Source organism: Uloborus diversus, chromosome 10, assembly GCF_026930045.1.
Source record: "Uloborus diversus isolate 005 chromosome 10, Udiv.v.3.1, whole genome shotgun sequence".
Classification (NCBI taxonomy): domain Eukaryota; kingdom Metazoa; phylum Arthropoda; class Arachnida; order Araneae; family Uloboridae; genus Uloborus; species Uloborus diversus.
This window is the reverse complement of record NC_072740.1, coordinates 37,025,838-37,050,524: the sequence shown is the minus strand read 5'-3', so window position 1 is coordinate 37,050,524 and position 24,687 is coordinate 37,025,838. Positions and strand designations below refer to the sequence as shown.

Sequence of the window (24,687 nt, the reverse complement as noted above, 5' to 3'; positions counted from 1 at the left end):
GTAATCCCCCCCCCCAAAAAAAATCAGATTTCGACCTAAATTTTTATTTTACGATCATCCAATTTAAAGTTCACAAGTTTTTTCGGCGCACATGTACATGCATATGTACCTAAGAACACATAGATGACCGAAATATCCATTTTGAACGTCTCCTTCTTAAATTATCGCAAATTCTCTTGTGATGTCTTCATGCGCGTCAACTTACGTCACTCAAAAACGATATGAAATAGTAAGTTGAAAACTCATACGTACGTAGTATGATCTAAAAGTTTGAGGACAAGTTGCATAAAAATTTACTGTGAATAGTTCACATTACCGAAGTACATATACATACAAAATAGTCACCTTGAACGACTATGCACTTCTGCCAACGTTCGTATAGCTTTTAGAAGGACTCCTGGAAGACATTTATCGCAACCTCCTGCAAGGCCTCTTGCGCTGCTCCTTTAACTTCATCGTGGGGAAGAAGGCGACTTTCATGTTGAGGATGCACGGTTCGATTGGTCAATACTCTGATAAGACAAACAAATAACATAACGTTTCGTCCGACTTAGCTCCGAGTGACTTTTACCTGTTCCCAGCAAAAAAAAAAACATTTGCATGGACGCCGCTTTCTTCCGTTAGGAGAAGATAAAGCTGCATCACAGAAGTTAGGGGAAAATGGCTTCCAGGAGTGTTTCCAAAAGTTATACGAACACTGGCAGAAGTACATAATCCCTCAAGATGACCTTTTGAAGGTGGATGTGCTTCGGTAATGTGAACTATTCTGGGTGAGGTTTTATACAGCTTGTCCCCCGAACTTTTGGATCGTACTACGTATAATATGTATAGAGTGTAGTTATCCTTCTCCTTTTTTGACTGCTGTATGATGGAAAACAAAGAACAACAGCCAAAAAAGAGGAAGAAAAACAAAGAGACTGTTTAATAAACAATTGATTTTTTTTAATTGTACATATAACTAAGATTTCAGTAATATTGTAATAATGTATGGATTTAGGTAAACTAAACATAGTTAAAAAAAATATTAAATTATGTTGTTTAATCATTCAAAAAAAAAAATTAAGAATAAAACTATGAAACCGTCAACAAATTACGCAATTAAAAGTGGAAAGATTGCACGTAGACATTTTTTAGTCATTAAATTAAACAAAAAATGTAACAGATAAAGTACAATATTAAATCATAATAGGAATATTTTTATACTTATTTAAAATTTATGAGTAGAAAAGTTTGCATTTTTCATAAAATGTATAACAGTGACATAAATTTTGCGGAAAAAAGAAATAGCCATGAAAACAGCGAGATTCTTAAAACGCAGCTACAATAAACAAACTCAATATTTACACCACCAAGTTAATAACTGAATACATATACTACTTGATCTGATGTTTGCACACGTAATATTGAACAATTTGATTGTTTAATCTTTTATGAAGCACTACAAACAAGTTCAAATTAAGTTTTTCAATTTAACAATAATTTTCTGAAATTTAAAAAATTGCATAATAGAAAATCCTTGAAACTTTTCTATAACATATCATTAAACATATGATGAAAACCGAAAATAACTCATTCATTGATTTTAAATAAATACATAAAAATAGTTACTTACAACAGAAAAAAAAAATCAATCGCTATTAATGATGCAAAAAAGATGACGCATAACAAAATATAGGTGAAACAAGTATAAGAAATACGCAAAATGACATTTCTTGGCCAAACTAAAGAATCGCTAAATATTTAAGAAATGCTTGAAACGACGAGGGTGGGTTAGGGGGGGGGGGTCACCCTCTGATTTGGAGTAACTCACAACGTTAAACTTCGGCCCCAACTTCGGCTTAATTTTTTTAGTACAGAACCGCTACCACCAACGCCTCGGCAGTGTTTCTGAATCTACTTCAGCATTTCCGAAGAAAAAAATTCAAAACTCCCTTTGTTTTCCGAATTATGTCACCAATCAAAATGTCTTTATCAATTTCTTACATTAATGCTCTAAATTCTTCCTAAACAATAGACAAAGCCTGAAAAAAAAATCTCTAATTTTATAAATGGTGTTAGTTTTAAACAACTCAGAAGTACAACTAGAGTTTAATTTCAGAAATTGAGGGAGTGGGAGGAGGGGCACGCAAGTGCTCTCGGAAATACAAAAAATAGTCGTAAAAAATAGAGTTCAAAATAATCATAAACATTCAGCAGAAAAGCCCTTTTAAAACTTGCACCCGAGTTTGTTTTGACATGCAGTGGCGGATTTAAAATATAGCATAAGTTTCAATTGCGCGAGAGGCCCCATAACCATAGGGACACCGCAGGAGTTAAATAAATGCTTATGGTAAATGTTTACAACTTCTGTGATAGAGATATAGGGCCCCAAAATGTATTTCGATGGGCCCCAAACTTGTAGCTTTGCCGAAGCGATACAGAAAAGACTGCATTACTGTGATTCATATTACAAATGTCGAAATATATAAAATTATCGTCTGTTCAACGGGAATCTAACAAAATGAAACAAAACCGGTTTCGCCATCTTATATTTGTTTCCTTGGTCTCCATTTCTGCAATACATCACCAAATGATCGTCAGTCTGAGACGCTATGTTAGTTTTGCATTGAAATAAGTAATTAATAGCCACAAAAAATCAGTTAATAGGCTTTTTAGAACACCCGATCAAAAACAAAAAGTGAAGTGCACAACTGGAGCATGCGCACATCCAACATGCGAAAATTTAGCCTTCTACAGCTTACTATTTTTCAGTTATGCCTTATGAGAGATACATACGTACATCCAGCCGCAAGAAACAACGCAATAATTAACTTGTTTGGTACCTGAATGCAGTATTAAAATCTCTTTCAAGGGTGACTAAAATAGAAATTCATACTGAAATTTAAGTAAACAATTTTGTATGAAAACAATAACTCCTTTTACTTTGTATTAAAAAGTAAAACAACAAAGGTCCTTTTTTTTTCAAAAACATCGGCCAATTCCATCGGCTTTTCGATGTTTTTAAGACCGATGGGCCGATGTTTCTTGCAAGTTAGCATCGGCCGCCGATGCCGATGCCGATGGCTAGATTGTTAAACCATCGGCGCCGATGCAATCGGCTAGGCCGATGCATCGGTCGAGTCCTACACAATGAATCATCATTATTCCAGATCCTTCACATTTGAGACGCAAAAACAAACGGTCACACGTATCTAGCGATGGAGCACGTTCAACATTAACTCCTAAAAGTAAGTGTATGATTCGGAAGTGATATCGCTCAATTGAATACAAGGAAGTTAATGCTGTCCGTACATACTCTTTGTTCGGAATAAACTTCAACATATTGAACTCAACAATGCAGCACTGTACACACTTTTCCAATTATCACTATTGCGCGTCTTATATCTGTTCCTGTCGCACAAAAAATGGCACAGTGTCAAATCGTTACAGCACTAACAGCATTAGGACAGCAACTGATGTCTGAAATCCGCATTTCATACTTGAACACCTGTTAGAAATCAAGATAACTCTGAAAGTCGAAGAAATACTCCTGATATAAAATTCCAAACAGGAATACGCAAATAAATAATTAAGACAAGAGGTAATAAGTACAATATTTACAAAGCATAAGTAACGATTTTTTTTTCCAAATGCAATCCTCATTAATGCCTTAACTAATATTAGGTTTCGTTTTGTAAATCAAAAATTAAAAGAAAAAGTGTGCTTATTATAGAGTTAAAAGGAAAAAGACATTTATTTATTCATACTAAACGATTCCATTGATGCACAGAATGTAAGTATCTGAAAACGTCGAGAACAAATAACGTACATTACAACTAGACATTTCAGCACCATTTTGATTTTAAATCAAAAATGAACTCATCGTGCGGTAGAGGACCTTCTACAGGAAAAAGTTCAGCCGAACAATACTTTTCCCTTGAAGGTGATGAATACATTAAATCAGTCTGGTCAAATAAATTGATTGTCTTTAAGGTATACAATATAAACGTAAAGATCGAATACCATTCAGTGTACTTTTCTACATTAAAACACGCCATTCTTGTTACTAAAAAACACGCACATATTACCTTTAAAAAAAAAAAAATTGTGTATTAATGTCATTGTTTTTTATCTTTAAAAAAACGACTTTTATCTATGCATTATATTGATAGCTGGAGAGAGAGATACAAAGATAGACTGATTAGAATGCTATAAATAGATTTTTAAAAAGAATAACCAAACTATAAAAGCAAAAGTAGCTGCCACAATCTCAAAAGAGTTTATCAATGATGTCTTTCAATATATATGAACAATAACTTTAACTCTGTAATCCACCTTGGTACTTAGAGTTAATCTTAATTAAACTTTTCGGGTTCACTAAATGAGACTAAAATATCAATGAGTAAAACATAGTCACAACATTATGAAAAAAAATGAGTATGTTATCTAAAAAATAATAATAAGTAAATAGAATGAATCTAACCAGGAAACATCACGAGTTCAGTAATCATGAAAAAAGTTTAAAATGGTCGCATTCGAAAGAGTATCTTTAGAAAAAATTTTACCCAAATATTGTGTGCCCTCGTCCTTTTGTTTTTGAGATATGGAGAGTCAAAGTCTGTCAAAATCTTACGAAAATTCGCCAAATTTAAAGACTTGGCAAGAAATGGAAAATACCACGTGATTTCATCGCCTGCGTCTAGCAAGACTCTCATTCCCATTTCTGGTCATCTGCAAAGCGCGTAAACGATGTTTCGAATTAACCCTTTACTTGTGTGTGTAAAATTAAAAAGTAACTATGAAGCCTTTGAAATGGAAACTAGAGAGCTTTATCCAGATGACCTTTATCCAATTTTATAGTCGACATTCATTACAACAACCCCTGTAGTTCGAAAAAGTCTGTCACTGCAACTGAAAGTCGCTATAACGTAAATGCACATCATATTGCATGTTATTTAGTCATTTTTAAAAATACTGAAGTCACTTTTACCAATTATGTTTCACGTTAAAAGGGAATTCAAATACGAGCAAAATAAAAATTAATACAGTTTTTTTTTTTCATTTGACTTGTTAGAGGGCTTACACATAACTTGAAAACGATACCCATAACGAAAAACACATAGGAAATAACTGACATAAATCGTTTTTTTTTTTTAATTTGAGAACATGGTTTGAAATCTTTAAAAATGTCATTTTCTTCGTATTTAGATATTGTTGAAGACTTCAGATTTACGACTCTTCAAAAAAAAAAGACTTTAAAGTGTGTTTTACCGTTTCTCTACGGTTATCATATTTTTTTCAAAACAGTTTCATCATCAAATAAACTCTTTCAGTGGAAATATTTCACCCGCAGAAGCATAAAAGTTTTAAACATCAGTTTTTTAACAGACAATCTTAAGAATAACAAAAAAGTTTAAACTTTGAACGGTATATTGAAATGTATTCAGTTAAAGCGTTCTATTGGATTCTAAAATATCATTACATCTGTGGAATTTCAAACGAGATTTTGTGCTAGAACCCTAAGACATTTTTTACAATAAAATAAAACAAATATTTCGGGCGGTGGCGTTTTCCCCTATACAGTTGCACGTTAATATCCCGGAACACAAGCCCCTAAAAATTTCAATGCCGCAGTCTGTGCCACGACACCCCGCGCCATGGTAGTCACCCCGAGTAAAGAATTAATGCGATATTTCTCACGCGCTTTGTTGGTGACCAAATATGGAAGTGAAATGTCTTGTCAGATGCAGATGTTGAATTTGCGCCGGTACCTTCCATTTCTGAACAAAACTCGCTAAATTTGGTGACTTTACTAAAAATTTCGGCAATTTTTAAGACCTCATATTTCGATAACGTGGTCACGAGGGCACGTAGTTTCAGTGCCATAAACATGTTTTCCAATGCTCTTTCGAATGTCACCAATTTGGAATTTTTTTGAATTTCCTTGATCGTGATGTTTCCTGGTAAGAGATACTTTTTGTCTTTTCAATGATTGTTTTTATCTATCTGCTAAAAATTCCAATTGATTGTGGATTTTGCTGTAAAATTGTTGATCAATGAAACTATCAAAGATCTTCAAACATTACCTTTGGTTGAATGTGAGATGACAAAAAAAAATAATATTGTGGTACAAAATTTCGCACTTTTGTGCTCTAACGCTGGCGGGCTTTGGTCTATTTTAATAAACCAGTATTTTCAAAGGTTCAAATAACGGTAATAAGCGGAAAGGTTACAAAAAAGGTTTTTTAAAAAAAAATCCTTTATTTCTGTACCAAAAATTGCGATTTTCAATTTATTAGTACATTGTATGTATAAGCCTATCCCGCTTCGAGTCATGTGAACGTAATTCTTAAAAAGAAATAAAAAATTCAATTTTTTTACCAGGGTTAAAAGAGCGCGCTTCCCATCCTTTGCATGCACCAGAAAAAATTTTTTTCCTTTCTATTGTAAAATTATCATAATGAGACTTACGTTCCTCTTGCTCTGAGGTAGATTTAAGCTATTATCACTTTTTAAACTTTAATTTATTTTTCCTTTTTTAAATTATTTTCTTGAAAAATGTTAGGTAAGTTTACTTTTTTGCAAAATGTATTTTGCTAACATTCAACTTGAAAAAGAGGAATTTATTAGTTATGCTTTTTTAAGCTTCCTAAAACTTTTAATTTTACCATTCCAAAAAAAAAAAAAAAAAAAAGGAATTCCGTTGAAGATTTGGAACATACGTATCATTAGTTAAAATCATTTCCATGAATATTTAAAAAAAAATGTTATACATTAATAGACACATAGGGGTCTATTCAATTCGAGAATAGTTCGGAACATATGTGAACCGTCGATTGCTTTCAATGTAATTGCGAATGACGAAAGTGTAAGTACTAATAAAGATTTTTTATTACCACTTAAATTTTCTCACTCCGTAAACCGATTTAATGTACGGTTATAAAACTTTCATAAAGGCCTATTACTGCACTTACTTTTTGATTAAATAATTGAATAACTCTGTTTATGTAAGTACATTGTGTAGTTTTGTTATATTTATTTCTTTAATTATTTTTGTTAAAAATCAGAAGCAAGATTTACGTGCAGCCTTTTATATGTTTAGAAAATACCGTTTCGTGTTGCAGTTATTTAATGAACGAAATTAATATGATATACATTTTTCCGTTCCTTTCATACTTCTAAAATGCAGTGAATTTGGATATCAAGTTAAAGTTTTCCCGTTTTAGGTGTTTAGAAATAAAACTTAAACGACGGGTGAAAAGTATGTTATGGTTTGTCATGAACCTAAGTAATACTTTTAATATCCCCTTTTAGCCTTCCTTCCCTAATTGTCAAAAGTAAAATGAAAAGTGAAAAGTATGATATATATCTCCGTGCATTTAAAAAATATCCCGAAAAATAAATAAGATGTCTAATAACTTATCAGGGATTAGTTCCTTTCGGAAACTTTTTTTTTTTTTTTTGAGCAATCACGATTGCTTATTGCTTTCACTTGACTGTTTTTGGCGTTCCTATGATTTTATTTTCCCACCGCCACCCTCCGCACCATCACCGTCGACCTGTTCCTCACGATGCTGCTCCTATAGCGAAAGCCGTCTCCAGGTTGCATCCATATCCTACACCTACACGCGCATACATACACAACTACACACACGCGCACACACACTTACACAAACACATACATACACATACACATTCATGCACACAGACACAAACACATATGCCTACACACACATACACATACCCAACGCCCCCCCCCCCCCACGCATTCATACAGACAACTACCCACACACTTCTGCCTGCACAGAGACACAAACACACACGCCTACACACACATACACATACCCCTACCCCTACATGCATACTCCCCCTCACACAGAAACACACACGCCTATATACACAAAATCGTGATTGCGAAAAACATAATTTGAATTCAAGATGTCAAAATTCATTTTTTTTTGAGCAATCACGATTGCTTATTGTTCTCATTTGACCGTTTTTGGTGTCCGTGCCTTTTTCAACTTGGACTAGAAGCCGCTGCAGCACCACCGCTCACCATCCTCTGCTGGCGGCGCGGCGCGGCTGCTCCGGTTTTGAGCTATCCGATCTTCTTGTCGGAGGCGTCCATGTCCTACACATACGCACGTTCACACACATACACACACGACTTCACACACATACACTCACACACGCCTCCGTGCATACACACAGGTCTACGCACACACACAACTATGCACACGTAACCGCCCAGGAGGAGAGGCAGGCTTGGGGGGGGGGGGGGGACAGGAGCCGTTTCTAGAAACAATAGCTCCAATGAGTAGGGTCCTGTCTCAGTTCGTGATTGCGAAAAACATAATTTGGATTCAAAATTTCAGAATTCAAATTAATTTTCTTTTTTTTTTGAAGTCTACAAGGACACCTTTTCCCACATTGCTGTCTTTGACTCGAGCAATTTTTGAACATTTATGAAAACTATATGCTAACTCCTGCGGGAAGTTGAATGAAAATATAGAACGCGAACTAAAAGTTTGATTTGCATTACATAAACTTGATTTGTAAGATATTTTGATGCAAAATATGTTGATAAAATGCTTTTAATTTTATTCAGTTGCTTCAAATATATTTTTTAACATGTTTTCTTTTTTAATCTTTAATGCTAAGAACTCTAAAAGTTCCGAATCTAATTACAGCTTTTGATTTTGCCCAGAAATTTGAAAAAAAAAAGTTATTAATGAACACAAAAATATTTTCCTCAAAACTAACTTTCGCGCAAGTAAGAGATTTATTAATAAATGATTTTTAAAATGAAATTGTTCTTTTTCATTCCTAACGTTCAATATTTTTTTAGTGGTTTTTGTAACGAAAAAAACGAAAAATACTCCAGATTTTTTTTTTTTTTTGTGTGTGTGTGCACCAAGACTTGCAATTGTTCCTTCTTTTTTTTTTCGCTAAGAATTAAAAAATATTTTAATAGAAAAGCTTTAAAATTAACTGCAAATTTATTGCACATTTACTCAAAAAAAGTTTTACTTTGGAGGAAATATTTTTAGTATTTTTCAATTCAGCTCTGCAATTTGTCTCATCAACGCTTGTGCACCTAAATGTTAGACAAAATAGCTGAAATTAAAATGTACTATGTAAAAAATTTTGAATGGTTGAAGTTCATTGAAACAACATGTGTGAGCGTTTCAAAGAATGATTTTGATATCAAATAATTTATATTTATATTTTTATTTATTTATTTATTTATTTTTTGCATAAGGTGGACATACTTTGCCTTTAGAAATCCATTTTAAATATTTGAAAATTCAAAACATTCTAATGGTGCATTGACAAAGACTTCTGATGTTACAAAACCGTCATTGATAAGTGGGGCATCAGGCTTGTTCTAGTTAAGACTTCATGCTTTTTTAATTCGATTTATGAGCTGATACATTAGTTTCCACAATCAAAAGAGAGGATATATGGTTGAGAGGATTTGAACGGTAAGAAAAACTTCGAGCATGACAATGTTCTCTTGTGACATCATAGGTAATGTTGCTCCAAGAACAGATGGATTAAATTCGTAAATCACTTTAAAGCGGAATGTTTTTTTATTCGTTGTGTGATATACTAAACACTTTCCATTTCACTTTGCTTTCTAATGTCCTATACTTTTCTTGGTTTTCCTTCCCTCTGCCATTGAAAGTTAAACAACTGTTTCTCTTTGAATGAGCTTTCCCTTTGCTTTCCTGAAATTTCCTTGGGGTGATATCACGACACAGTCATGAGAGCAACCACATGCAGGCCGTCAGTGGTGTATCGCAATCCTTCGCTCCAGAGATTTTGGGATTGCAAAGTTTTAACAATAACCCCCGCAGTCGGGTGCAAGACGACGTCCCCTCCACTCTTCTGGATATGCCAAGCGTGTTTTCTTTTGGATAAGCCTGTTTATATATTGAAAATGAAATTCGCTTTTTAATACGTTTTGATTCATTAAAACTGAAAGACTGCTTTTGAATCTTCGTCCGTATCGAACTAAGTTCAACAAAAATGGAATTTTGTCCTATTTTCATGTGCGTCCTAAGCTAAATCCACATAATAATCTTTGACATTGATATGATAAAAATAGCTTGAAAAATGCAAAAGAAAACTTGTGGACGCAAACATTTTTAACCTTAAAACTGAGATTTTCATATTGAGCACGTTGCTATAGTCAAGTTACACTATTCAACAAGGACGAAAACCATATTATCGTAACATTATGGATATAGTCGTAATAAGGTAGGTACGGGTAATAAGACCTACCTAAGGGGGTTTTGAAATAAAATAAAAGCTATGAATCCGAATAAACAAATTTTAATATTAACATACTGATCAATTAATACAAGAAACTAACATAAACTCACCAGTTTTGCAGAAAACAAGCATGAAATAACGCATTTTTTAAAATCTTGTCAAATAGGCCTTTAAGGCCGAAGAACTTAAACACTCTTAAATAATCAAAACAAGCTTCTAACATTGATAATTGATATCAATTGTAATATTTATGCATTAACCATGCCTAAAGTCTTTAAAATGACAAAAAAAAAAATCCTTGTTCAACAACCCTCAAGGCACTCAAAGTTATCTTTGTCATAGACTGTCGCACCGACGCATTCTTTATGATACCACTTGCCGCATTTCAGATATAGTCTACTATCCTCTCCCAATAGTGTGACAGTACCAAACAGCATCTTTTCTTTAGTATCATTTCCTTCATTGAGGGTTTACGTCTTTTTTATTTTCTTCTCTTTCTTGTTTCTGTCAAACAAGTATTTGATGACTGTGGTGTTGTGATAGTTAATGGCTTTTCTTCTAACTATTGGTGTCTGTTTTTTTCATAATTTTCTGTGGTATAGGCAAAAACTAATGAAATGCTGTACTTTTTAAAGGAGCGAGCCGCACATTCTTTTTTTCCGAACTAGAACTGTAAACCATGTGGTAAAACTTTTCAGAATATCTGCTTGGGATACAAGTATAACAATGAAGCAATTAGCAAATAGTCGTAACTATGAATAAACATTCATAATATATTGAGAAAAAGTTTAACTAAGATGTAAAACTGACAAACATTGCTGCAAAATCAAAGAAGTATAATAAGGCATACGATCAAATTTGGTAGGCCTTATTAACCGCTGACATCATGTACAAAGAAGTACACACAAGTACAATAATTATTTTATATATATAATTCAGACATCAAAAATCGATAGAATCATTGACAGCATAAAACTGGACTACAAATCTATATCTAAAAGTGTAATATTATAAAAATTATTAAACATTCACAGTCAGACGATTTTTTATTATTCGTGCTGAACAACCGCTCCGCGCAAAAGAATCGCGTGGCACTGGTCGCAACAAGTGAGCATTATGTCGCGACCAGTTTGATGTGCCATCTATGAGTGTTAGCTACCTACGAGTGCTTCCTTGAGTGGATACGAACATTTTAAGTTGTATTTTTGTTGTTTAGACCTTATTAGACGACAGGCCTTAATACTCACACCTACCTTTGTTACCACTATAAATGTTTATTTTAAATTTGTTTAAAACCATTGCTTTTATCTGACATTTTATTGCATCGTTTTTACTTCTAGGTTGGCCCTGAGTATGAGACAGAATACTCCACAACATTGCATGCGGATGGATTGGAGACTTCCAGTTTGGGACTCAAGTTTATAGTCAACAGCCAGCACTTTCGAAACGGGAATATGAAGCTCAAATGCACGGCCACTATTTCCCGTATATATACCATGAGTAATGAAGAAATGGTCTTTGGTGGAAGGCAACAAACATCTGGACTTCATATAAGCGAAAACATGAGCCGAAGTAAGCACATAATGATTTGTAAAGTGATGAAATGTTAAAATTAAAAGAAAGTAATGCGTTGAGCATCTAATTAACACTGCAAAAAACTAAAACAGTCGAAGTGAATGCAGTTTTGAATGCTAGGATTAAAAATAAATGTTATATTTGTCTGGGCAACCCAGTGGAAATAAAGTGGGAAAAATAATTCTAAAATGCAACAGAAGTCGCGAAAAGCACAGCCTTAAATTTAATAATACAGCACAACCAACCATTTACTACATGGCAAAAAAAAAAAAAAAAAAAAACTGCATTGTGATCAAGTTGTTTTCAAGTGCAGAACTAATTTGTGAGAAAAATATAAATTTGCAAAATATGGTATTAATCTGTGATTACAACATCTTGTTATCTAACTCAACAAAGTTTAAATCATATTTAGTAGTACTGCTTAAGCACGTAGTATGGTACGATAGTTTACATTTTTTTGGAATAAAGCTATAACATATTTTAAAGTATTATTTTTTCTTTAAATACATAGTACATTTATTTTGCCTTGATCCCCAGCTTATCGAAAAAAGCTTGTGAGGCAGCATTTTGGTTTGCACAGATATTCGCATTTGTTGAAAAAGGTGAAAAAAAAGTCAAGTAGCTCCTTTTAAACCATTTTTCATCCTACTATTTTTATAGAGTTTGGTATGCTATGGCAATACTATAATTTTCGGTATCAAAGTCAGATTTTTTTTTCATTTCACACTGATTCTTTTAGTGGTTTTTTGACAAGCATTTTGTTAAGTTGTTTTATTTTTGAGCAAAACTTTTGAACTTAATCATTTAACGCCGCTGTTGAGGCTTTCAACAACAGACTTTCAAATGTTTCTGTATAAAACAAGAAAACAATCTTTTCATTAATATCCTGTTTTCGAGAAAATGGAAATGTTCAAAATCGGAGAAAAAGAAAAGGGCCGTCTGTACTGAGCCGGAGGAAAATGGACAACGTAAGGAGCAAAATATTAAATATGCCTACAAACAGAGTCAGAAAAGTTGCATTTCCAGAAGGATTTAGCATGTGAGTTTGCTTAGTGAACTCTGAAGAAAGATAAAATTTGCATTTATCGTGTACATGATATTGAAAAATTAAAAGTTTTTGATCAAATTCAGCGATATTAAGTTGTTGTCGATAGCTGATCTCATTCACATCGGAAAAATTGAGCCAATGCTTTTTACAGAAAACTCTCAGTACTGCTAATTCCCAGTAAACGTCGAAAACTTGTTAAGAATCCTTTTATTCAGAAAACGAGTTCTAGGTGCCTAAATGTACACTAAAATGTGACCCAAACGTGATCCGTTAAAAGCAAAAAGCACTGAAATTTGCTCCAAACGTGTTGCGGATGTGCTGCGTTCAGGATGTTTGTTAAATTTAATCCTGGGAACACATTTGATAACAGATTCAGGCACACTTGTGAAAACATCCTTTTCTTTTGTACAAATATAATTCCTATAACTTTCTTTAAGTACTAGTCAATAGAATGTGTCAGTAAGATACTACAAGAAATTTTGTTGCAATAAATCGCTTAAAAGTAATGTCGCGAATGCCGTCAATAAGGATGATTTTCAATGAGCGAAGACCGTCCAATTCAGGACGGCGGTTGACAATTGTCCAACGAAATTGCTGTAAAATTTACAACAAAAACTACGGATACAATCAAAGATTGTTCAATAAGTGCTCTCAAAAAAAAATGGTCTACAAAGTTCTCGAAAAGAAATCTGTGTGTCAATGTTAATAAATGTACTCAAATGCGTTCACAAAAGTGTTGAAAAATGTGCTGAATCAAAAAAAGTGTTCTGAAAAGTGTTCCTGAAATTTTTTTGAAAACTTTTCCAAAAAGTAGATGTCAAAGTAGTGTTGTAAAAAGGTGAACACGTGTCTGTGTCCAAAAAGTGTACAAAATGAGCAAAAAAAATTGTGTGAAGATTTGCAGTGTTGTTATTTTATCTCCCAGGCTATGTTAGTAGTCGAAACACATTAACTTAGTCTACCGAAAATTCAAAACTTCCTGTTCCAAAAGCCGCCAAAATACACAGCTAACAAAAAACTACTGAAAGACTCATTGTGCATGAGAAAGGAAAATAAAAAGAATCGTCAGTTCGAAAAATGTAGAAACTATATAAATATATATATGTATATAAATGTATTGTACTTTAACAATAAAATTGCTCAGAACAGGTTTAATCCGATTGCACCTAGCAAATAGAAGTGACTTGGAGCCTCCGTATAGTGTATTAACCTGCATAACTACAGAATTTCTTGTGTGAAATTTTTTGATTGGTAAAATCAATTATAAAGATTATAGAATGTACGAATGAAGTAAACTATGAGTGCGATAAAAATGTATAAATCGTCAACCAACTTGCAAAACGCTCATGCAATTGCGTGAGAAAAAGGTTGTTTTTATCAATTCTTTAAAATAATTCTAGAACTTCAAACTACATAAACATAGATATTACACATTTGTAAAAGTTTTTTTTTTTTTTACTTTTGAATAGAAAAAAAATGCACTTCAAAGTTACTTGAAACTCAAGGCTGTAAATAGACAAGTTATTGTAATTTAATGTACTTATTTTGTAATCAGCTGTTGGCAGGCATGAATAGTAAGAAAGTAAAATGTAATAATGGGTGTATTAAGAGCAATCAAAAAAAAATAGGAAGACAAATATTTTAAATCTGATTGTGATTATTGTGCAAAAAGTTTCTAAAAACTATTTTGACGTTAATTTAAAGACATAAGGCAGTGGATGCAAAACGAAATACCGTTTCGCGAGGACTTTAAGACGTTGAGGAAAAAAAACTTTTATTTAATAATTTTATAGGCATACTGATTAATATGAGAAAGAAAATGAGATTTTCAAAGCATTACACATTACACGTAAAATAAAATGATATTTCCAAGCGCTAATTAGAATTAGTAACATGTTCAGTAGAATGGAAAAGGAGCGGGTGCATACTGCCAAAAAAGTGTGTAATAAAAAGGCACATTATTGGTAATGCATTTTTAATTAATGCGTAAATTTAAATACCACTTAGTAGTCATGTACCTATTTTTTTCTAAATATGTGCCACGTAACATTTTATGATTTCCTTCGGAATATGAAAACTAAGATATTACAATGAATATTTGATCCTAGCCGATTCTCTTAAATTTTACTCTCAGTAATATATTTTATTAAAACATTTAGCAAAGTTAAGTAGTATTCACCTTGTTAGTGGCCAGTAGCATTCCCTAGCAGAATGTATTTCCTTAACTGACTTCTAAATTAATGAATAATTAATGGTAACATAATGTGCTGCGCCGTTAATAACCTCGACGGAAAGCAGTCACAGGCATAAATGAAATTCGGCACCTTAGCTTAAGCGCTTTTGTATTAGTACCGATGCGTTTAATGTAAAGAATATGCATATTGAAGGAATCCGATGCAAACATCACATTTCGGGGTAATATGTTATTTTCCATTAATGCTGATTTTAAACAGTGGATGTTAGATCACAAGATCAAAATTGTAATTGATTTCTTGCAGGTTTGCTTTTTCGGAAACGAAGTTTTGTTAAAAAGCATAATATATTTAATAATAATAATAACCCCCATATGAAAGGACAAAGAGTGACGTCACTGCGAGTTACAAAGATCAAGAAGCAGAATTTGTCAGAATAGCTACGTTTCGTAGTAGTCACTCTGTGACAAACTTTTGGACACGTTTCCTGCGACTTCACTGAATTGTTACTGTTACAATTAGTTAGCTGTGCCATTTAGGAGACGTTACTGTAATGTCTTTTTGCGGATTCACCGAGACTAGACATTATTAATATACTGCAAGAGGATTGATGAATATACGGTAAACGATTTGTGAACATCCAGCGGTAATAACCCTTATAAGACATTCAAGCAATTTCTACATTTTAGTCAATGTTCTATTAAGAATTTTATTAATAACACAATCGTCTTTCTTTATACGTTATTTTTTGCATTATACATTAAAAAAAAGCAAATATTTTTCGACATGAAAGAAGCTGCCTATTGCCAATTGCTCATAAGTATAAATTTTTAAAACATGATTTCCTTCTATCGTTTCTCAAAACTCTCTTAATGACAGGGCATTATAGTTTTGAAACTGCATTAAGTTATTCGAATAAAAAAATACATTTTTTTAAACCAATTTATAATGTTAATTTAAATAAAAATGCTACAAACGCAAGAGAAAGTAATAGGAAAAGTATTTGAATGCCTTTTTGGCACATTAAACATTTTAACACGTGTATTACTCGCTAGCAAACTGTCCATTAAATAAATAAATAAATAAAGTATAATTATAAGTAAATAGTAACTAAATGAAGTATCCACTCCCATAGCAATTTTTCCGTCGCAAAATTTTGACTACGACGTCTACTGCAAACTGTCATATCAAGTGCTGTTGGGAGGGAAAAATTATCTCACTGTATTGCAGCAGAGTTCCTTTTAATGCCACTCGGTTAATTTTGCATTCAGACTAGATATATAAGTATTTTTTAATGTTTCAGATTTAGCGTAGCTCAATACAGTTTACCCACATGAAGAATTAATATTTGTTACTTGCTCCTCGGGTTTTAAAAAAACATCAAGAAAAAAAATGATATAGCTCTAATAATTGAGCAGGGGATGAAAAGTAGCGAACTATGAGGTGACCATTTGAAAACTAAGTCATCCCCTTGATTGATCCGTGAAAATATTTTTTTTCAATAAATATTAGTTTTTAAAGTGTCGCAAATATACGCAAATAATATGAATTGTATCTTCAATATGATATGCTCATTATTTTACATATATGTCAGAAAAAATAATAAGTATAGCTAAAAACATAATTATGTGGGGTTGCTCTGGTTAGTTCTAGCTAATATTTTGTTTAAATTTATTGACGGTTTAACTAATTAGCAAGCATTAGACCTGTAACCATAGAGTAACTTATCTGCACTTCAAGTATTAATGGGATATTTCACGGAAAGCGGTCTCTTTGTCCCGCACGTGACGCTACATGCATTTTATTAAACATAATTATTTAAAAGGGTAATGAACAATCTATCGTTGCTTAAGAAATCACAAACGTATGTGTAACTTCTAAACAGTAGAATTACGGAAAGGGTATTTTGGCTCCAAACGATATTTTTTTTGCTAACTTCTACTCTGTATTTCCATAAAAAACGCTTAATAATTCCTTAATTTTTCCTAAATAATCGTGCTGCTTAATAATATAAAGTCCAAAAGAATATATTTTTTTAAATCCTAAACTAAAGGCTTTTACCTAAAAGTGTGAGTTGGTATCATTTTAACACTTTCAAGTACAAAAAAAGAAATGCAAATACATTTACTGATGCTGAAACATAGCAGAATCTAAAAACAATACATCCTAGAATATAGCATTGCAAGAACTTAAAGCAGTATAATAATGTTTTTGTACATAAAAGAGAGCATCAGTCGCAGGTTCTGAAATGTAATTGAAACAGCAATGTTAAGGATTTCTAATTTTTTTAGATGCTTCAGTATAAATCTTTAACATCTCTGCATTCCTTAAATAAACTGCATGTTTTTTAAATATGTTCAATTGTAACTATTTTTTTCGAATATACAACATTATGCAGGGAACTATGCAGATTTATTCTCAGGGATCAAAATGGCTACCGCCGCATTTCTAGGTATACGAAGATTGCCGTAATTCTAGTGTTAAGCAAAACATTTCGTCAGTTCCTTTTAAAATTATTTCTTTAAAGAATATAGGATCAATCGTTTCCGGTGCAAAAATGACCGTTTTCAGTGGAATGGATATGTACATAAGTTTTTTTTCAACGGTTTAAATTCTTATTTTTTAATACATGAGATGTGCTTCCTTTACAATGGAACCTTAGCTTTTGAAAACTACAATTTGTTTCGTTAATTCTAAATTAAAACAGCAAGACTATATTATAGGGTTAGAGCTCCAGTATTCGGCCATTAAAGAGAGCAATTTCTGCTTTTTGTTAACCTATAAATTTCAGCAATCAACATAACAACAAAAACAGTGTGGACTTTAGGCAATACCTTTCTGATAATGATTCACTAAATTGTTTCAGAAATAAAACTATTTTTATTTTAAAAGCTAACCTATTGTTAATACGAGAAAAAGCTAAAGTAGTCGGCCATAGAAATATAGAGCTCGGTCACATATGAGCCCAGTAGTCGGCCGTTTCATTTTCATTACTCTTATGGGGGTTTAGTGAATAAATTTAAACAGAATTTAATGCGAAACTTACAGCACAGCATTCTACTTACAAAATTAACTATTCCAAAAATTAGAAATCAATTTGCGACCAGTTTGGACGTGCATCACATGCAATACATTTTTTATTACTTATCTTCTACATCACTTACTAAAGTGGTATCAAAATTTGAAAAAAAAAATATAAGAAAGGAAAACACTCGTTTTTTTTTGCGGGGGGGGGGGGGGCGAATTTTGAAAAAATGAGAACATAGTGTATCCCCCCCCCCTGGCGCAAAAAGTTTCTGTATTAACTGTGTGTATGCTAAGATAAGAACTGAATAAAAGAGTTGATGGAATTCATGATCGATAAATAATGAGTCGACACTTGACTGGTCCATGTTCATTAGAACGAAACTTCAACGTACGGAACATAAAATTAAAGTTGTAGTTTTGGAAACAATTTTACCTCAAAACAAAGCAAGTAAAAATACGTTCGAAAATCACTTAAAATATTGGCAATCGTTCCCACAGCTAAAACAAAATTTATCATAAAAACTGTAGTGCTGCTGTGAATGAACTAGAGTAAGACGAATTTTGCTGGCAGGTTCGTATTTTCAAAGTTTTCCTGAGATGGGGAGGGTGGCTAAGAGTATGAATTTAATGCATTTTATAGGAAATAAGAATGAAAATACAAGCAAAAATGCGCTTTAAAAATACAGAGGGTCAATTGTCCCCCCCCCCCCCTCATAGCCAAAATGACGAGCTGTATGTGAGTAAACTGAAATTGAGAAATGGGGGATGTCATGAAGACAATCTTACAGCTTTCAACAAGAGCACTCTAGTACAAAATGAGTAAACTAAAATGGAGTGGGTAGCAACGTAATACAACTTTGAAACCATGTTATTTTAAAACAAATTCAGCATACTTTAAAACAAGGAATAAATTTTGATTTCCTTGTGAAGAAAGCCCAATGAATTAAATATTTGGTTAGAAACAGTAGTAAAAAGTGGTACCAACATTTGGAATAATTATTCTAAATAGAATACAGGTTTCTTGAACCTTTGGTGGGGGCAAATAGTTTAACAAAATGAGCAATAGAAATAAAAAACAATTTGAAAAAACGTAACTATTGAAGTATTACGTCTTAATTCCTTACAATGGGAATGTTTATTTATTGCCAATTAAATACTAATTGCAATCAGATCAATTATTTAACCAATTTCATCAACGTATGATGATATTTGAAAGAAAAAAAAAACGATAAACTACCATTTATGACAAGTTGAGTATTAGAACTTATATTCTAAACGCAACGAAGGACTGAATTTACAACCTGTTTTCAAACCTGTTTTTGAGAATTCTAAACTAAAATCAACATTAGAAGCAGTAAACTGATGAAACGACTCTTTTTGTCAGAAAAATTTAAGTCACAAAATTTAAACATTTTCTTTTGAAGAAGTAACGTTAGAAAGAGAACTTCTACTTAAGAGAGCTAAATTGCCGCTGTGTCAATATTTATTACGATTTGATGAACATTAGAAAATCTATATTAAGCACGGAGTCGACTACTGTAACTCAACCAAACAGCAGGGCCGTCCGAAGAGGGGAGCGAGCAGGGCATTTGCCCCGGGCGCCAAGATATGAAGGGGCGCCAAAAACTAAGCTCTTACTACTTTTCAAATTCTTTTTAGTATTATTCTTTTTTTTAAATAATTTTTAAAATCTAACAAGTTAGATTTCAGATTGCATGTTCAATTACGTAATCTAATTGATACAAAAATGTTCGATACTCTATCAAAAAACCGACATTTTCTATGTGGGAAAGGGGCGTCAGAAAATATTCGCCCCGGGCGCCGTCCTCTCTTGGGACAGCCCTGCCAAACATTACACAACCAGTGGTCAATATGCCATGGCCGACTATTATAAATGCACAAGAATTCAGTACCCAGTGGTCGGCCATCCCTCTAAAAATGATTGAGTATCAAAAAGAGTTTATTTTTTAATTGAAACGTTATGTTATACAATCCATTAAATTATAAGTAAAAGGAAATTTACAGTAGAACTAAAGAAAGAAGGGTACAGAACATTTAAAGATGATGTGTCTTCTTAACAAAAAAATAAATAACCAGGATCGCAAACTAGGATGAGGGACACACCATTTAAAATAAAATGACTCATTACTTCTTAATAAAAAGTACTTACAACTTCACTGTTATTGGATGATAATTGGGGATATGTAAAGGGATGTGGGAAAGCATCATATCCGATGTCGAGTTATACATATTCTATTCAAAAGCAGTTTTATGTCCTTGTGGCCGACTACTGGAGCACTTACTCTAAATAGTGCATACAGCAAACTACAAGAGGTTGACTTGAGATGACGCACACGTGATGCATGCAAATAAATTGAATTTTAAGCAACATAAAGTTATTTAATAAAAATAATACTGTGTCAAGAGTGTCTTGTACCAAATTTAAAGATTAAAAAATTTGTTTTTTTTTCTGTGTAACTAAAATATTTAGATTTATAACAAAATGTTGGTGAAATTATAGAATTGGATTATCCCGCACGGTGGAATGCTTGATTTGATTATTATCTTGTAATGAACACCGATAGCAGTAATTGCTTTACTGAAAATATTGCAAGTTAGTCATTACTTAAGAAACAATATCGTAAAACCGGGGCGAAATCTGCAACCAACAACACTTGAACTTAAATAACTTGAGCTTAATCCAGATATTTAGTCCGTTCAGTGCGAGATTATCTTGTTAATTTAAGCTATTTATTTTTACGCGTTAGTAGATAATCCACTTTCAAACTGAACATCGAATCTAAAACTATCTGAGATCACATTTTACTTATATTTTTACTTATATTACTTATATTTTTATGCTCTAACTTCATCAGCAAAAGAAAAATTAACAAAATATTAATTATCCTAAAAACATTCATCAGTTTATTTCCAAGAAAAGTGCTTATTTTTTAAAATTGACTAACAATATTCATGATGTGATTATCATTCTTGAATTTAATTTTCGAAACTAAAAGAGTTTTTTTTTTTTCTTTTTTTTCTATTTCTATAACCAGGAAGAGTTCATAAAATATAAAAAGGGAACAAAAGAAAAAATAAAGAAACAAAATACAAATTATTAAATGAATAGCTTCACGCTCGCCATTTAATACTGCCATCAAATTTACACTAAATTAAAAATAAAAAGAGGCAGTGAAAAGTAAAGGGATGCAAGTGGAAAAATTAAAATTTTGGAGATAAAAAGTACAAAGGGTAGGGGAACCCCTCTTCTGTGTTGGGGCAAGAGATAGTACTAGTAGCCCTGGTAGGTGCTGCTGTACAGCATGATTTAGAAAAAAGAAATCAATGAAAGCCTACCTAGAACGTAATCTTTATAAGCGTTTTACTCTCAAAACTTTAAAAAATGCCCACTTACATCCCTTTGCTTCTCACTAGCTCTTCTAACTCATATGTAGCACTACATTTTTAACAAAAAGATCTTACCATTTTTTTTTGTTTTTTTACATTACTAAGTAAATATTTTTAAGAGAATGTTTTCGACTTTAATGTCAAAAAAACATATACACCATCTTTTTAACGATATGTCTGTTTATTGATAATATTTCCTAGTGTAGACCAAATCTGAGTATAACTTATTATTTTTCAATTTTTGATGAGAAAACTCAGAGTCAAATATTAAATTTTGATATTTTTATTTCTTAAAAGGTTTTTATACATATATTATAAAGCAAATCATTGTTTAAAGAAAAATACTTGTGTCCTTAAAAATCAGTTTTAAAAACAGGGATTAAACTTTGTTTTTTCCCGTCTATTTTTCGAGCTAAAAATACCCTTATCCCCAATCAATTTTCAGCGTGATGACTTACGTTTTGCAATTACTAGGGAAAAAAAATACTGACAGCTTCTTGCTTTTTATAAATAATAAATCCGAATTAAAATTGTTAGAAACATTTTTAAACATTTCTGAAAGAACGACAATGGATCAGATAAACTTCAGAAATTATATTTTTTACTTATTTTCTTTGTAACACTGGGGCAACTGTTAAAACTCATCCAATACATATCTTTGCTTATAAAATATATATAAAGTTGTTTTAAGTACTTTAGAGAGCTTATTAGGCTGTGAGAAGATTGTGTATGATGATTTTTTCATTTGTCCGCTGGGAGAAAATATAACACGATAAGGGAGAAAGGACAACCTTGGTTGATTTGAAGATTATTGCATTTTTCTGTGTTGTCTCCGTTTTCAGAGGACCTGTAAACGTGAGTTGAATAAAACTGACCGTACAGGGGAAAAAGGTAGCTTTTTCAGCCTTAATAAATCAGATGGTATTGATCGATTGACTTGGATTCCGACCTTAATTCGAAGCAAAATTGATTTTTTTATCAGGAAAAAGTTATATAAAAGTAATGAAAATGATAAACATTCTCCATCGCAGTTTTTTTTTTTTTTTTTCCTTTTTTTTTGCATGCTGCTGTTGATAATTTTGCTCTACATGAATTTGCATAATATATAGATTTTCAAGATAACCCACTGCCAGATAACTAAAAGCACACTATAACTTAATATTTCAAGAAGAAATTTGGTAGTTAATTTTTAGTTTCCGACATTTGTAACTTTAAGAAAACGGCACTATAAACTATAGTTTTTCTGTATATAGCAAATGCTGACGTTTAAAAAAACTTATAATTTAATTTAAAGTCAAATTTCGTAACATTTTCTTAATTGTATTCCGGTTTAAAATTAAGGCGATACAGGTGTTTCAATTTTTTAAAAGTAATTTTCAGTAAATGCATTTGAAATTTTCAGCATAGTTACATGATGCTAATACCAACTCAAAAATAAAATTTCATTAAATTATTTAAAAATTTAATTTTTTCTTTAAATTTAGATTTTATAACGCTTTTGTTATATTACTCCTGGGGAATGAAATTTCATCAAAATTATAAAATACTAGCTAAATATGATACGTAAAACAAACAAAATTAGAATGTTGGAACTACTTTTTTAAAATTTTGTGGTAAAGATAAATAATGGGGAAAAAAGCCAAAAATTGGCCTTTTTCGATAATAAATGTTTATATTTCAATAAAATATAGCAAATTTACTCCCCAAAACTAATAAAACAGAAAAATCTTCTACAACAAAATGTTAACGAACCACTTAAATGCTTGGCATACATTTGTCAGCAAATTTAAATAATTATTCGTTTACAAGGAGCAATTAGAATTTTATAATTATCTCGAAAATTAGGGTTTTGAGAAAATCAACATTTTTTTTGTTTTACTATTGAAAATTTCATTATTGAATAAACAATTTAGTTTTTAATACAAATTCACCACAAATAAGGTCTTATGATTCATTTGAACTGGTATTAGTATTAAAAATTAAAATATTACATGCATTTTTTACTCATGCATTTTATATGCATTTTTATATTAATTTTTTTAGTAAAAAAGGGGCGTGGCTCCCACAAAAGTGTCATAACTTCGCCAGTTTTCCACCGATTCATTTTTTTAACGGTTCAGCTAAAGGTGTAGTTTTAAGAAATATAATGAATGAAAAACCGTTTTTTTAAACCGGTTTTTACTCATCTGAAAGCCCCTTATCACCTTAAAGGGGGGAAAAAACAAGAGTTCAGGCGACATCGTTTAATATACACATATAGAACTGTTTTCGATGTTATTAATTAGGGTGGTGTAAAATAAAACAAAATTATTCTTTTCAAGGAATTACATTTGTTGGCGACTTTTCAGACAAATCTTCCAATCCCATAACGCACCTTGAAATTGAAAACACGAAAATTTTAGTTTCTTAGTATATTTTTAAACTTTTGTTTCTGTGTCTCTTTAATGGTTATAGGACAACAAAATTTTCCACTGGTACTACTACTTTGTAAAAAAAGTAATTAACTTCTCTGTAAATGCCTTTAGATTTGCCAAATCCATTAATATTAACAAAATACGTATTTTTAACGGTTTTTTTGTAAATTTTAAAGGACGTTTAAAGGACGACTAGCAGCTAGTGTTAGCCAGTATAGCAATAATTCCGAAAGCAAAACTTTATTTCACAACCGAAGTTAATAACTCACAAGTAATCCTACTCAAGTGTGAATCACCGATTGGAATAAAACTTTGCACATCGATAAAACACTTAAAAATATTGAACCCATATTTTTTACGGGGAACAAACACAGTTAACGGGGTGAAATTTACCCCTAAATACTGGATAATTGGGAATTATATTTTACAATATATCATTTTATTTTAAATTTTGACTTCAAAAATGCAAGTAATGATTGACAATTTGAAAAAAACTAAACACACAAAAGTTGATGTGTTTCAGGGTTATTCTCAAAATACTTTTTATAGGGGTAAACTATCCCTCGCGATCTTACCCCGTCGCTTAGTTGCCTATGAGCAACTCCATGTGAGTTAATCAGCTTCCTTACCTCACCATTTCCTATTTCTTCAAAATTTAGACTGAAGGACCTATAAAGATAAGTAATCTTGCCATATTAGAAACGTGCAAAAACATTCAGAATGAGACTGTAGTTGGCTCATGATGAAAAAAAAAAAAACTTTACTG

At 32.0% G+C, this 24,687-nt stretch overlaps 1 protein-coding gene across 1 annotated transcript in view; it reads left to right on the top strand.

The window, feature by feature from the left end:
* LOC129231373 (uncharacterized) overlaps positions 1–24,687 on the top strand; it is a gene marked incomplete in the record, with an annotated part of 298,238 nt that overhangs the window by 258,803 nt on the left and 14,748 nt on the right. Inside the window, 1 exon segment of the mRNA XM_054865670.1 lies at positions 11,598–11,829. Coding sequence (XP_054721645.1) covers positions 11,598–11,829 — 232 coding nt within the window.